The sequence below is a fragment of the Ciconia boyciana genome, chromosome 8, assembly GCF_034638445.1.
Source record: "Ciconia boyciana chromosome 8, ASM3463844v1, whole genome shotgun sequence".
In the NCBI taxonomy this organism is placed as follows: domain Eukaryota; kingdom Metazoa; phylum Chordata; class Aves; order Ciconiiformes; family Ciconiidae; genus Ciconia; species Ciconia boyciana.
Window position 1 is genome coordinate 22869558 of NC_132941.1, and position 14865 is coordinate 22884422.

A 14865-nucleotide genomic window follows, 5' to 3' on the forward strand; every position below is an offset into this window, starting at 1 on the left:
AAGCCAAGAAGCCTTTCAGTAAAGGGAGGGAGGGATGGGGAGAACTCTACCTTATTCTGTGCTGTGTGGAGATGTAAATTCTGCGTCACATTGTTGTATACTTCTCTAGTCTAAGATGTCTTTTTTAGGTAAATATCTGAACAACGTAAGCGTAGAGCTTTTAAGTCATTTGTATCCAAAAGCTTTTTGAAGGACAGCAAAAGCTGGTGGACTTGAAGTTAGCACCATCTTGAGTGTAAATTCATCTTGATTTTTTTATTGTTTTTTGTTTGGTTGGTTTTGGGTGCTTTTTTTGTTGTTTGTTGGGTTTTTTTTTCATTTGTTGCAGCTCTGATTTTCTTCTGGCTGGCTTTGTCTCTGTTTTTCCCTGTACTAGTTGTTACTGCATTCGTCTTTCCTAATTTTAAGTGGCAGTAGATTCCTGTGTGGTGTCTTCCTTCATGAGTTGACCAGCTTTTGCAGTTTTTCCACATCCAGTCTGAATCAGAGAAAATTATTAATGGACCAGCCTTATATCTGTTACGGAAAAAAAGAAAACAGCTTATGAGATGACAGTGTCAGCCTTGATTGTTTTTGTAGTCTGTCGCTTTCCAATTGGCCATGTCTGATTTTTTTTTTCAATGCAGATAGTACATACAAATCATGTTTCTCCCTCAATGGGAGGTGATACCTGCCTAATAGGCTAGTGACTTGAGGATGACTTGCATCAAACTAACTCTAGTGCATAATTAACAGATGTCGGGCTCCTTCTTTGCTTTTAAACTAAATGCAGCTTCTCCAGCTAAATTGGTACTGACTTTCCAGACTAGAGCTCACCTTTTTTCTAAGCAAACAACATCCTTTATTTCAAGTAGGTATGTCTGAACAACATACCTTGAATTAACAAGTAATAGCTGTGAAATTCAGTTGAAAGATTAAATTCAGTTAAAAGTATGGGGGGGGGGAAATAAATTCCTAGCCTGCTCATTTTTGGTTGCTAACACAGTACTTAACACGGCTCATGTGTTCTCTCCCTGTCTGCAGGATTTTGAAGCCCAGAGCAGAAGAGTCAGGGGAATACTTGTGCGTGTTTGTGTTTTCAAACTCTCCTATAGCCAACGCCACTATAGAAGTGAGAGGTACTCTTTTGTTTTGTTTTGTTTTGTTTCCTCTCCCTGAAAGTGAAGTGCTTTCACTGCCTCTGCCATCTCGCTCAGTGTCCGTACAAGAGAGCTAATTCAAGAGGCCTTTCCTCATGATACAGAGCCTGTGTCCAATCCTTGGTTATAATTTCAAGGGAAAGTCTTGCACGCAGTTGTAGGGGAAAGGTCTCACAGGTACGGGAATATGACCACTGCATTTGTGGTCCACACAAGGGTACTAAAACACCTTCTAGCACATGCTTCTGCACTCCTTTGGTAAATCTGGCTATCACAAGAGAGCATGCCTGTCCAGCAGGATAAAGATTGCTGTAGAATATGTCTGTGCTCATGCAGAGATAGCTGTTGTTTCCTCCCTGTTTCACAGTAAATGAGGCCATCTGAATGTACTTTGAATTTGTCTGTTCAGAATAGGAAAAAAGTAAGAACCAGCATCTCGCGTGTGGCAGCTTGGAGCTGGTTTTTGTCTGCAGAGACTACTTCAGTTGCCAGGAAAGCCTGGGTTCTGGTTAGGACAGATGCCCTGTACTAGATTGGGGTTTTCTACTTTCATGCACCTTTTTTTCTGTCTTGTGCATGTTAGTAGTCTTCTGACATCTTTAGGACACTAAAATCGTGGATAGAAACTGCAAAATGGGAAAGGTTTGCACTGAGTTTTACTGTAGTTGTTGAACAAAAGAACAGTGTTTCTGTTAGACGTACAACATAGAGGTAACATGGAGATGATGGTGTTTTATACAGTGTTAAACTGCTGCCACAATACAGTTGTTTGTTCATTGGGCCAGTAATTTCCAGTTATTCACTGCTCTGCAGTAGCTGTGGTTTGCCCCTTATGTGCTGCGGTAAAATGGAATTGATGCATTATGGCAGCTTTGTTAGTCAAAGGCAGATGAGTTTACGCAAAAATGTGTTAAAAAGTCTTGCAACCAGCCTGTGCATGTCTGGGACTATACTGGTGCTTGTTTTATGAAGGTGTACTGCAAACTTGTTTGAAATCTAAGTTAGCATTACTTACCATCTTCCATGCACCCCCAGCTTAAATGTAGAGCTTCCTCTGATGCTGTTTGAAAATAGCAAATGGGAAGGAGGATGCTTCACACTATTTCTTAGTATTCCTGCACCAGTGACGCAGCTTATCCTGATCTATATTGTGATCGTTGCTGTTTAAATTAGGTACCACAGATCTGTAGCAAAAGCTGAAAGCTGACCTCTTCCCAGTGAATTTCTGGTGCCTCACTGCACGGTCAGGTTCCTGAATCTGAAGTGAGGAAGTGGGAGTAATTCATCAGTCTGTGTGAAATGACAAATGCATAGTATTATTCTGAATGCTATCTTTCCTCTCCAGAGAACAGTGTCTTTTGAACCATACAAACAGTTTCCTGAGGAAGATAAATATTGCCACATAAATAAGCATTCTGACTGATATTGTACCAAGAAAAGCTTGCTGATTTCCTGTGTCGATTTTAAGTTTTTTTCCAATGATCTTGCATAAAACAACCTATCAAAATATACTCAGTGTTTAACCAAATCTGGTGCAGAAGCTATCTCTGCAAGGAAAAAGGAAATCTAAAATACACGCTCATATGAATGCATCGCAGGTTCCTGTTGGCCCAGCTAAGAGGTATATAGCATGTGAATACATGTGAAATGGACTGTTATTGATTAAAAATCTGACTGCACCTCTGAAAATAATTGCCTTGCTTACAGCAAGTTGAATTCAAACTTTTGTACATCTGGTGAGCTTGTCTTCTGGGTGTTCAAGGTACATAGGTTAGGTGTGTTTGTTTTCTTTTTTTCTTTTGGGGGTGGTGTTTTGCATTCTGCTCTTTTTAGAATATTTAGCAATTAGAGCATATTATCTTAATTAAGATCTTAAGTCCTTTCTGCCTTCTCTGGGCTTCTTTGGGTGACAAACCACTCCTAGAGACAGAAAATTTAACTTTGGTAATAGATTAAGACCTTTTTCAGTTTTGTATAATCTCTCAAAAGATCTTTCAGAAACGTTTGGCTTAGGGCTTCTCTGCTGCCCAGTGCCAGACAGGGACACCAAGAGAACTTGGCAGAGAGGTTTACAGGGACATAGGATTTAACATTGTAAAAGAAAAGCCAATATATCTTATTGAAGTACTGGCACAAAGGGCAGAGGGAGAATAATAACTAATCCCACTAACAACTTTTCCCAGGTAACATATATAAATACAAATGAGTAGTCATCAGTTAAAAGTTAATGACTGCAGCACCTCTCTTGGGAGGTATTACACCTGCAGCTTGCTCAGCAGTCGCAATTCCAGGACTCAGTAACCCTATTCTCCAGCTTCTCCTTACAGCATCACAAGAGTGGCTGATGGGCCTCAAATTCCTCCTTGGCAGAGAGAAGTACCAGGGGTTGTCTGGAGTGGGAAGTATCTTGTCAAGTCTTCTGCAAAGCAAACTGGAAATTACAATGCATGTATACTTTTAAACTGAAAATACGCTTTCCTGTCTAACACCTGTTACTTGGAAACTTATGTAGTAATAAATTGGGACTGCATTTGAAGCACAAGTTAGAGAACTTTGCAGTGGCTTTGCAGTCCTAGCACTGTACATAAATTCATTCTGATCAGAGAGTGCTCATTTGAGTTACTGCTCCTGGAAGAGCTGTATGGCTAAACTTGTATGGTATCGCACATATTTTCTTGGATGTAAATGTCTCTGAATAATACCCATGCTAGTTGCAAAGAATACACAGGCTTTTTTTATGTTGCAAAGGAAGGCATTCTCTGTGATTCCTGCAGTTTGGTGTAAATATTCTACACGTTCTGCCAAAGTAGTTCTAGTTCTCAAAGCAAACAGATTTTTGATACTACTTCATGTGTGGAGATGTTACCTAGTTGTTAATCAAGGCATGTGTGATGTATCAGTGATGCATGAATTTTGTTTGACCATGCAGATGCCGTAATTTAATGCTTACCTGCATGTGTGACCTGTCGCAGTATTTGTGGTTAAACAATTGTACACAAATTTAATTGCCAATTGTAATTATATTGCAATTTTTAACTGCTGATGCACATAGAAAAGATGGTTCTGAATACAAAAGTGCTTGTGGACCAAAATAGTGACTTTCTGACAACTTGTGAACAACTTTAACAAATGCCTCACAGCAGATGTACTCCAGGATATACCAGTGACATTTGCCTTTTATATAATGTTGCCTATTTTCTTCCTGAATCTCTACATGTGCTATGTAAGAAGATAAAAATGCAGAAACATGAGCATCGCTGTTAGAATTGCTAGGTGTGCTTGTATATTTAAAGCAGATTTCCGTGGTAGAAAAACTACTAGGGCAGCAATAGTGTAACAGCAGTTGAAAATACTGGGTTTTAATGTCAGTCTCTCTGAATTCCCAGGAATGGCATGTCTGGCTTCCCTCATACAGTCAGCTTTTTGATGAAGTATCTGGTGGAGACTTTGAGTATTCCTGCTTAAATTCTCAGAGCTGTTAGGGGCATTGTGTGAGTGCAGCTCCAAGCCTGAAACAACAGGCTGAGCAAATGCTGATATTAGGATTGATTCAAGGATCAATCCCTTGAAATAGGGATCTTCTCCCACCCTTTGCTTTTGCAGTGAAGTCAGCTGGCTGAGAGGGTTGCAGGTAACCAGGCTGTGATGTATGATGTGGTTATTTTCAGCAGGAACAGTGATGATGATCCTGACAGGCACTAGCCAAGTTGCAGTGTGCTATCTACTCCCCATCTGGAAGTAGGCTTTTTTAATTGCTCCATTGCCACATGGTGGAAATACCTGCAGTGCTTTTGCTGTGTTGTTGTGATGCTAGAGCTCTGAAAACTTGAAGATTGAAAGAAAAAAGAAAAAAAAAACACAAAAAAACCCCCCAACAAAAAAACCCACGCAACCCTGAAGAATTCTGCCTCTGCAATCTTTCTGCTCTTATCAAGATCTTGGGAGGAGGAGGAAACAAGTTTTGTCTTTCTGTCTTCTGATACTCCAAACCATCGTCCGGTGCAGAGCAGCAGCAGTGAGAACCAGATGGGGAAGAATATGCTTCCAGTTCCCTCTGGCTGCCCAGAAGTAGGGCAAGCATCAAGAAAGATACTGATGTATGTAGCGTGACTGATGGGAGGGCATCTGGTCTTTCTGCCCTGCCTTCCCATCAAAGGCTCCCTTCTTTCTGTGCACCTGGACAGGTAGAGCTTTTTAATGCCTCTTCCTGTAAGGCCTTTCTGCCATTATCTCATCAAGGGGAGTCTTCTGACTTCCCTCCTTATTCCCTGCTCATTTTGCACCTTTCTCTTCTGTCCTCCACAGCTGCTGTTGATTTCCCAATAGCAAGTGCTCAGACCAGTCCCGGTCACTGCTCCTGAGAGATATAAAACTTGCCACTTTTGAAAAATGCTTATTATACCTCCTAACTGCAGCTGAGCCAGAGGCTCTTGTTTCACATGCAATACCTGCACTCAGAATGTTACTCTTCCACTTTCAGTCTGGCTCCAGCCCAAGCAGCATGCTGGAAAACAAGTGGTTATTTCAGCTGCCTTGGAAGATCTTGGTTTCTTGACTCCCGACTGGCTTAAGAAACCTCTGCTACAGTTTCACAACGCTGTACCAGAAATTAATTAAGAAATGGGGCATTCTCTTAGCACAACTGCATCTTAGAGTGATCCTAAGCATTACACAGAAAACGCACATCACGTTCTCCCTTCTCGCAGTACCTTTGGTGTCTTAGCTCTCCCCAGGCTATAAAAGTAGACATGGATTAGAATTATAATGCAGAAAAATAAATCTTCCAGAGCCCTTTTACTAGGTCACCCATAAGATATAATAGTTTTTACATGCAAGAATATTTTTAGGTGCTTTTGCCCTTGCTTTAATTTTTTCTGTTAATGGGAAGACTTGAAGGGCTTTTGTTAACTAGGACATGGTTTGGAGGTGTTATGCATATTAGTTCTCCTCTCCTTTTTAGTAATGCTAGTAAAATATCTTGAAAATACCTGGAAATTAAGGGCTGAATACCTCCCGTATATCAAGAAATGATATTGCATGCCCTGTAACAATAAAAAAACCCCTTATTTTCAGGGCTGTATTAAAAGCATACCATTCAGAAAGTTGTTGCACAGTGTATTTTGGGTTGTATGCCTGTTGGGTACCCGAAGCATGGAGGTCCAATGTTTACTCTGGCACAAACTCCCTTTCTGTTGTGATTCAGTTTAAAACTATCAAAAGAATGAAGCTTATCAGAAATTTACTCTTGTGTCAAGAATGGCTAAATCTGTATTTATTTTGATTTTTTTAATAGCAATTAATTTAAACTAGCCCTGCCTCTTTTTGCTCTTCCATGTGCTGTTTCAAACAAATATTCAGTATTTAGTTTTTGTGCTTTACAATGCAGGAATAAAAACTTGCTTTCTTTTATTGGGGCATTATCTTGGTTTCAGTGATGTAGGAGCTGACATAGCATGTTGTGCCCATGTCTCCACAGCCAACTGTATCTGAACAGAGATGTGGATTCTGCTGCTTAAAAGCTGAAGTGAAATCTAAATCCTTTCTGAACAAAACCTGCTTCATTCTGTGCTGTTTCTGTTACTGGCACTGGAGCAGAGTGATGTAAGAAAAATCTTTACTTGAAAAGCTTCACAGGAAAACATTGCTCTGTTGCTAAATCTGTGACTGAGGTCAGTTGCAGCAATATTTTAATTGTAGTTTGTAGAGCAGAACACAATTAGCCACACAGTTTGGTAAAATAGTACTGGATTAATGTCTCAGCCATAGCTTGAAACTGGTTAGCATCATGACCTGAAATATTAATATTCCATGTAGTCCTCCCCTCAGACTGCGTACAAAAATAGTCCCTGTCCTAGTAGAGCTGGAAATGGCTGCTGCATAACTGTGCCCAGCAAGGAAAGAGCAGAATGTGTTCTTGGCACTTATGCTCTCTTTGGGATAACACGGCGAAGATGTCCTCTTCTTAAAGAAAAATATAATTTATCTCTTGGCTGTAGGAGAACACTAGGTCACCCTGCAGTAGAAGCTAAGGTGTCCTAGAAAGCTTTCTCTCCCTCTTTCCCTCCCCCTTCCCTCTTTCCCTCCCCCTTCCCTCTTTCCCTCCCCCTTCCCTCTTTCCCTCCCCCTTCCCTCTTTCCCTCCCCCTTCCCTCTTTCCCTCCCCTTCCCTCTTTCCCTCCCCCCTTCCCTCTTTCCCTCCCCCTTCCCTCTTTCCCTCCCCCTTCCCTCTTTCCCTCCCCCTTCCCTCTTTCCCTCCCCCTTCCCTCTTTCCCTGTCAGCAGCCTTATAGAAAAAGTGGGCCAGCTGCAGGGTGCTGACTTACTGTACACTTTTCCCCTGCAAGGTTCTGCTTTGACTCGCTGTCTGCTGGTAGATGGCAGTGAAAAATGAAGTGCTGACAGATGGAGACTGTGTGGGGCTTGAACTTTAAGCTGATGAGTCCTATTTCTTCTTTTCCTAATGGGCGTAATTTGCAATCGCTTTTGACAGCCTGTCAGTGCCAGTTTTGGGACCGTTGCCATGCCACCTTAAGTCTGTCTCTTGAGCTCTGCTTCTGCTGGCCTTTCATTTTTATTAGGTTGGATGCAATCTCTGCATATCATCCTCAAGTAAGCAAAAACTGCAGGGAAGTCACTGGGCTTACCTTGTTCCTGCCTGAAAGAGAACTTTCCAAGCCTAGCAAGGAGGAGATGATGCCTTTCAGTAGATCACGAGGTGAAATTGACTTCTTGTTGAACCACCATCTTTTGGAATAAATGTTATATTCCTTTTTGAGGCTGCAGACAGTGGTTTGAAAGGATGTTGCAGGTGCATACTGATGCTTAATATCCTGAAGATGTAATGCAGTGCACTCAACCCTAAAGCTGATTTATTTTCTTCTTTGAGACCTTCAGCTTGAAAACTTAATTTCCTCCACGTGTTATTGCCCCTTGTAGGCACAGGTAGTATGTGATCACTTAGCAAGTATGGAGTGTTCTTTCCTTTCCAGCTTGCTTCAGTTTCTATACCTGGCAGCTTCTTTTTTGCAGAAGACCAGAGAATTGTTATGATCTGGTGTCTTCATTCAGTTCATGTTTTTGTCTGAAAGTATTTTCACGTTTGATGTGTAAAGATACATTTTAGGTGTAATTTTTCTTAAAGATAAGTAAAACCCCCATCGTCTTGTTATATATCATGGCTATGGTTAGCATCATCTTGCAACTAGTCGGCATTTGTCTAGCCTCATCCATTGGTCTTGCTATACGATCATGGATGTTGAATATTGTTAGCAAAGCCGTTATTTGCCCGTGTGGATTCTTACAGACTTTGATCAAGTACTTCCTTCACCTTCTTCCTTATGGGTTGGTACAATCATACTATTTTTCTTAGGTAATGAGCTCTTTTCCAGCTCCCTGATGAAAAGATGTTCACTTAAAAATCAGGGGAAAAAAAATGCTTAACATATGAAAAATTTTTAAATGGCATAACCTCCTTAAGGGTTCTACCAGAAGTCCTGGAGTTAGTTTTAATTTCTGGTGGGTAGTATCTCTGCTAAGGAACCGGCCTCTGCATCCTCCGCAGCAGCGTCCAATGTGGAGGATCTGTTCAGCTTGTCAGTGCATACTGACAGCTCTGACTGTTGCTGAGTTGGAGCAAATCATGCATTAGAAAATGCAGCTAAGAGTTGTTAATTCTCTAAGCAGCAAGTGCATGTTTCTTTACATGGCAAATGGTCAGAACTTCTGCAAACCTCACGTGTGTGTTGGAAATTCTGTTTGAATTTACACAGGCATTTTGAGAAAAGCCTGGGTTGATCAGCCTCTCCTGGTGGTGTCTTTTCAGACGAATACACACATACTAAGGAATGCTGTAGCTTAAGTATTGTTAAAACCATGGTTTTTCTGTTGTTCAGAAGCTTTATTTTAATTCTGCCTCTAACAATATTATCAATCAGCTGCATTACTGTCTGAAAAGGATCTTGCAGGAGTAAGGTGTGGGATGCATTTTAAAAGCCCTTGGCTTTGATATATGAATTCCTTTAGCACTTAAACTTGCCTAACATTTTCCCAAAGAGTTGTGATGTAATTTTTGGGAAGAGCAATTTTTGATGTTGCCTGTTGCACAAGATATTTTGCTTGTTTGTGTTCGCTGTGTCTGACAACTGTGAAATTTGCTTAATTCTCTTAGCTTGCCCCTGCAGATAAGCTGTCACAAACCTGTGCTCCCTCTCTATGCCTATCTGTAGGGGTTGCTAGTGGTAAAGGGAACCCTCCTTGAATAGACCCTTATAATAAATTCCAGTGCCTGGGGGTCTTTTCCTGGAGCACTTGGATTGGACTTTGACTGGATTAACAGATCAGTGTCCTGCAATCACACAGCAGGCCACGTGTGACATAATTAGCAAGCTAGAAAGCGAATGGGCTTTAAAGGTGGTCACTACGGCACCGAAGCCATCTGCTTCAGTGAAGGTTCAGCTCAGGCAGTCCATTGATCCATCGTAATCTCTCATGAGGTATTAGGCTGCAATGGGCTGCTGTGACAAACGTGGCAAATGGCAGTGATGTTATTTATAGATAAATTAATTCAGAAGACCCTCTGCTGATATTCAGGGCTGTGTTTTGCTTGTGGTTGCCCAGCTTCACCTGCAACCCTCCTTAGAATATATGTATTCGTGGGTAGGCTGAATGAAACGATCTTTGTTGGAGGGATTTTGACTTCTGCTGCATTACCCAGTGGTACCCAGGAGTAGTGTCGCTGTAAGGTATAACAGGCGTAAAGTCTAAAAAGTCTGACAAGTCACAGCATGTTTGTGGACCAAATCTAAAATCTTGCCGCAAGGAAGAATACCTTGATTCAGCTTTCAGAAATTTGTGTTAAGACAGTATAGGTTCAGAGTCCTGACGCAATGGGCAAGTTGTAACCAGAATCTCTGACAGCTCTGTTTCAAAGCTGAAGGTACTGGAGAGCCACAGGGACCTCCTGAGTGGTGGGGAGGGAGATGTGGATGTTTCTCTGCTTCCTGCACTGGGGAACGGCTGGGCCATCTTAGTTTTGTAGGCTTGTGGTAGATAACTCAAGTTTGATGTTGAGATTTCTCCTTTGTCCCTCAGTTTGTCTGGCAAACCAAGCCTGAAGGACGTTCTTGCAGATCTTCAGTTGAGATGCTGCTTGGAGAGACACGGGAATCACGATTTTTTTTTCTGTAAGGTGGGCTCAGTGTGGGAAAGGCAACAGCTTCCAGGGAGCTTGTCACTTATTTTCTGTTCAAATTCTCAGAGCTTGAAATAACTCTCTCTTTAATGAGCAGCTTGTAAACAGTTTTTTTGTTTTGTTTCATAGCTACTCCTGACATCACTGGCCACAAGCGAAGTGAAAATAAAAATGAGGGGCAGGAGGCACTCATGTACTGCAAGTCTGTGGGCTTCCCACATCCCGAGTGGGTGTGGCGCAAGAAGGTCAATGGAGTATTTGAGGTAAGAAAACTGGGGTGTCAGGTGTGTATTAACCTGCCAAAACCCTCAGTAAGGAAGGAAACGAGCACCTTGGGTTTAGGCATATATTATTTAGAGTGCCTTATAACTTCTTGAAATGCAGTTCCTCAGAAGTCTGATACATTAGGGAGTAAAGCTGAAACTTTTCAGCAGCAGTGAGTGTAAAAATGGATATTTATATTGTTGCTGTGCAAACATAGTTGCTCATTGCATTGCTGCTGGGCAAAGTTATGAACTGTCCAGAAAGATATGATCAGAGTATTTGCTATAAATTGCAAAAGATGAGTTATGAAATGTGATTTAAGAATGCATTTGGTTATAAATTTCTCAAACTGTTTCCCAGTTTTACTGTTTGAGCTCACAAGACTTAATATGAGGATATGGCAGTGATTAGTGTTTAAGTGATCATATTTTTTCCATGTGGCATCTGATCTAGCGAGCAAAAAACTTGACCAGCAATTGGAATAGCAGAAGAGAAGCTGGAGGTTGCTAAATCCTCAGCCCACCTATTTTTACATTGCTGTATGACCTGCCAGCGGTAGCAATTTGATTGATAGATGAAGAAAAAATGTTAAGCAAATAATAGTATGGGTTGATTGTTCACTGTTAAGTGCAAGCTTAAATTTTTAAGAGACAGTGCTGGTATGAGTGACTTTACCAAGTGCTGTGCGTCATCAGAGTCCTGTATGGTGTTCTGCAGATTTCCCTTCACACTGGCTTTCTGCTGAACTTACTTGATAAATTCATCCAAGATTAACTTTCAGGAAGATCAAACATCCATACTTTGTCAAAGTTTTGCCCCTTTTTAATTCTTTAAACGTAAGCAACTGTGGAAGTCTTTTTTTTTTTTTTTTTTTCCCCCAAATGTAGAAACAATGGTGCTTCGAATTCCAGATTCTTTAAATATTCCTGAAGTCAGTGACTCAGGCTGCTCTGACCACAAATCTGTGAGCAGTGCGTGTTTTTTTTAAAAACATAGTAAAGGCAAAATTTTGTTAGGGCTGTCATACTTTAAATAGTTAGCAAATGCTACCTAATGCGGTGTAGAATACTCTTAAACTGGTACTGCTTTTTCTTTTTTTTCCCCACTTCTACACTAATTTTTTTTTCTCCCCTGCTAGAGAATGTATCCTCTCTCTTGTTACTTGTCTCATCTGTTTAGGTCGACCTGTTTCATCTTACTGCTAAACTGGTGAGTGGAGTGTAACAGTTTCTCTTGAAGCAAAAGGCTGAGAACATGGTAGCTTACATGATCACAACCAGTGGCATATTTCATGGCTGATACTGTAAAGTAGGTTAAAAATACAGCTTGTCAGTCAAGCTGGCATATTTCTGTTGTAGTTTTGAAGCACAATTCACTTTAGCAAGAGATACAGAATAAACACTGACAGTGGGCATTTCTGTTGTGTTAAGGAACCAGTTTCTTTGAAGAATCCATCAAATCTCTTCTAGTTTCCATAACATAGAAATGAAAAGGCACAGAACTTACTAAAGCTCTTACTCTTTTCCTCTTCCACCTTTCTCCTTTTATCAGGACATCAACAACTCCTCTGGCAGATTCTTTATTTCAAATAAAGACAACTACACCGAGCTCAGCATCACAAACCTACAGATAAATGAGGATCCTGGCGAGTACCAATGCAACGCAACCAACCAGGTCGGCTCTGTCTCAGTCACAACCATCCTCCGTGTCCGCAGCCACTTGGCTCCCCTCTGGCCCTTTTTGGGGATCTTGGCAGAAATCGTTATCCTCGTTGTCATCATAGTTGTTTATGAGAAAAGGAAGCGGCCAGATGAAGTCCCAGACGGTAAGCGTGCTGAAAACCACTTGTAAGGAGGGAAGAAAAAAAAAGGCGAAGCGAACTTGTGGAGGCAGAACAGAGTGGGGCTTTGTGGCAGGAAGGATCAGCAGCACAGTTAGTTCAGCTCTGAGCTCTGCTTTCTCATCTGTTCACTCTCCAAACATTAAGCCCAGCAAGCACAGAGGGTCCAAGTGCTATGCAAAGGCCTAACACTGGATTTCCCCAAGATCTCGGACTATGGGGTAGGAGGGCGGTTATTTCATTATCTTTAAAGCTTTTGTTACACAAGGTGGGTCTAGCGCTCCTGTCTCTTTCCTGCTGTATTAGCCCTGAGAAATCCTGCACGTCAGCCCTAAGGAGCATAGAGCAGAACAAGGGAAGAGCTGGAAACACATGATGGCACTCCCTCTTCCATGTGGCATCTGGATTGGACACTGGGCAGGTTTTGTAAGGAAACATTACACTTAAAGGGATTGGGACTGCAGAGATGCTTCAGAAATAAAACATGTTTTAAAAGGGTGGGGGTAGGACTCTTATTTTGATCTGTAACTGGATTTGTATTTAAGGAATGCTCTGGAAACTATATCTAGTTGTAATAGCCACTGAGTTATATTCTCTAAAGATTAGCTATTTATGGTCTGATGGTAGCACTAATTAGTTACACTGAGTTTGGTACACAAAAAAGTAGTAACTGTTTCATCTTTGAGCTTCTTCTGCATACCTTCGTCTTTTAAAGATGGGGGAAGGGGCAGTTTGAGGCTAAAATGAGTATTTGAAAGAACCACATCGAGAAATGGGCTTTAATGTGACACCTAGCTGCTTACTACAGTGCTTATCAAGAAAACTTATCCAAGGAATCCTTGTGAGACGTGGCTGGTATGCCATCGTGCTGTAGGAACATGACGCATCCAAGAAATGGGGCAGGTGCATTAGAGTACGTGGAGGGCAACATGCTGAATCAGTATGGGAAGCACTGAATCATTAGTGTCTTCCTGGGTTGGACGAGCCCTCTAGCATGGTAGATAACTTCCCAAGGCAGCTGTGTTGCAGCTTGTGCACCAATGATTAGTTGTTGCCGAGCTGTACAAGGGATCAGTAACAACACAGCAAGACGTTTGCCTTTTGGGATGAAAATGTAGGTGCTGAAACACTGATCTGCTTGTGAAGTTTGGGCAAAAACAACTTCACTGTTCCTGAGCTATATTTCAGAGAATGAAAAAAAAAAAAAAAAACTTACGAAACAGATAATAAATGTTAGTACTTTGGTTGAGGCGTGGATCACTTCTGTAGCAGATGAAAACTGTCTTAAGTAGTGCATACATAGAGGAAACTAGCTTTTGATCTTAACCACTTGAGTAGCATTTACTAACTGCTTATAGAGCATGCATTGAGACTGGTCTAGGTGTGTATCCAACAAAATTTGAACTGTGTGTAGTGCATGTTCCTCTGCATAACTAACAGCTTCACAGTTGCTAAGGGGTTTATACTGCCAGCAGTTTTTCCTCAAAGTGGATCTCAACCAGCCCAGAAAACTTTGAAAAAGACTATTTAAATGTTCTCTTGCACTTCTCCCATATTGCTATGCCACATTGGCATAACTTTGATGTCAGGATGGCCAGAGAGAATCTCACCTCTATGTTGATGGCTGGTCATGGTTCCCTGCATTTCAGACTTTCATTTGATGAAGTTTCACAAGGACCAAAATAAGATATCAGATTGTAATTTGATATGTAAATATTCATTGCAAGCAGCCTCAGATGGACTTAATCCAATAGAAATTGGCTTTGACTTGACCAGCTCGCAATGCAGCCACTGTGTTAGTGCGATTAAGCACACACTGGAGGTGAAGAGTTCACTACCTGTTTGTTTCAAAGGCTGAAGTTTTCCTGGCTGGTCTGACTGCTCTTCAGATGCCTGAGGGATCCAGTCTCATCATCTCTGATGGAGGCGTCCAAGATGATGAGCCAAGTAACTGAGGTTACTAAATTTGCTTGCTCGGTCTGCTATTATTTTAAAGGCAGCTAAGCTTGAGTCCTGGAGAGTGAGGCACCTCTGTGGTGGACAACTGCTTTCTCTGTCCACTTTCTTGGAGGACAAAATCCAGTACTGAATATCACTGAATGTCTGTGTATTGGGTTTGCCTGGATGAAGAGACACAATCGGCATAACATCTCAACTAAAGGCCGACTTGAGTCCTACATTCCCACGAATGCTCTTGCACTTTCTGTAATGGCATTTGAAGCTTTCTGTGATATCTTGGTGGGAAACACCCTGTAAGCAGGGGCATTTTACAAATGCATATGTGAGAAATTGTTGATAGTCTGCTGATTTCCACACTTGGATGTTTTACTTAGGATATTCTTAACTTTATTATTTTACATATGTTGTTATGAAATGCCAAAGTTAATGTTTTAATGCAATGGCGTGCTTATCACTTGGAATTTAAACTCTCTGC

The 14865-nt window shown here is 41.4% G+C and overlaps 1 protein-coding gene across 1 annotated transcript in view; it reads left to right on the forward strand.

The window, feature by feature from the left end:
• NPTN (neuroplastin) overlaps positions 1–14865 on the forward strand; it is a 59817-nt gene that overhangs the window by 35216 nt on the left and 9736 nt on the right. Inside the window, exons 3-5 of the mRNA XM_072871672.1 lie at positions 1024–1118; positions 10457–10590; positions 12143–12416. Of these exons, the coding sequence (XP_072727773.1) occupies positions 1024–1118; positions 10457–10590; positions 12143–12416 (503 nt within the window). The remainder of the gene's footprint in view (positions 1–1023; positions 1119–10456; positions 10591–12142; positions 12417–14865) is intronic.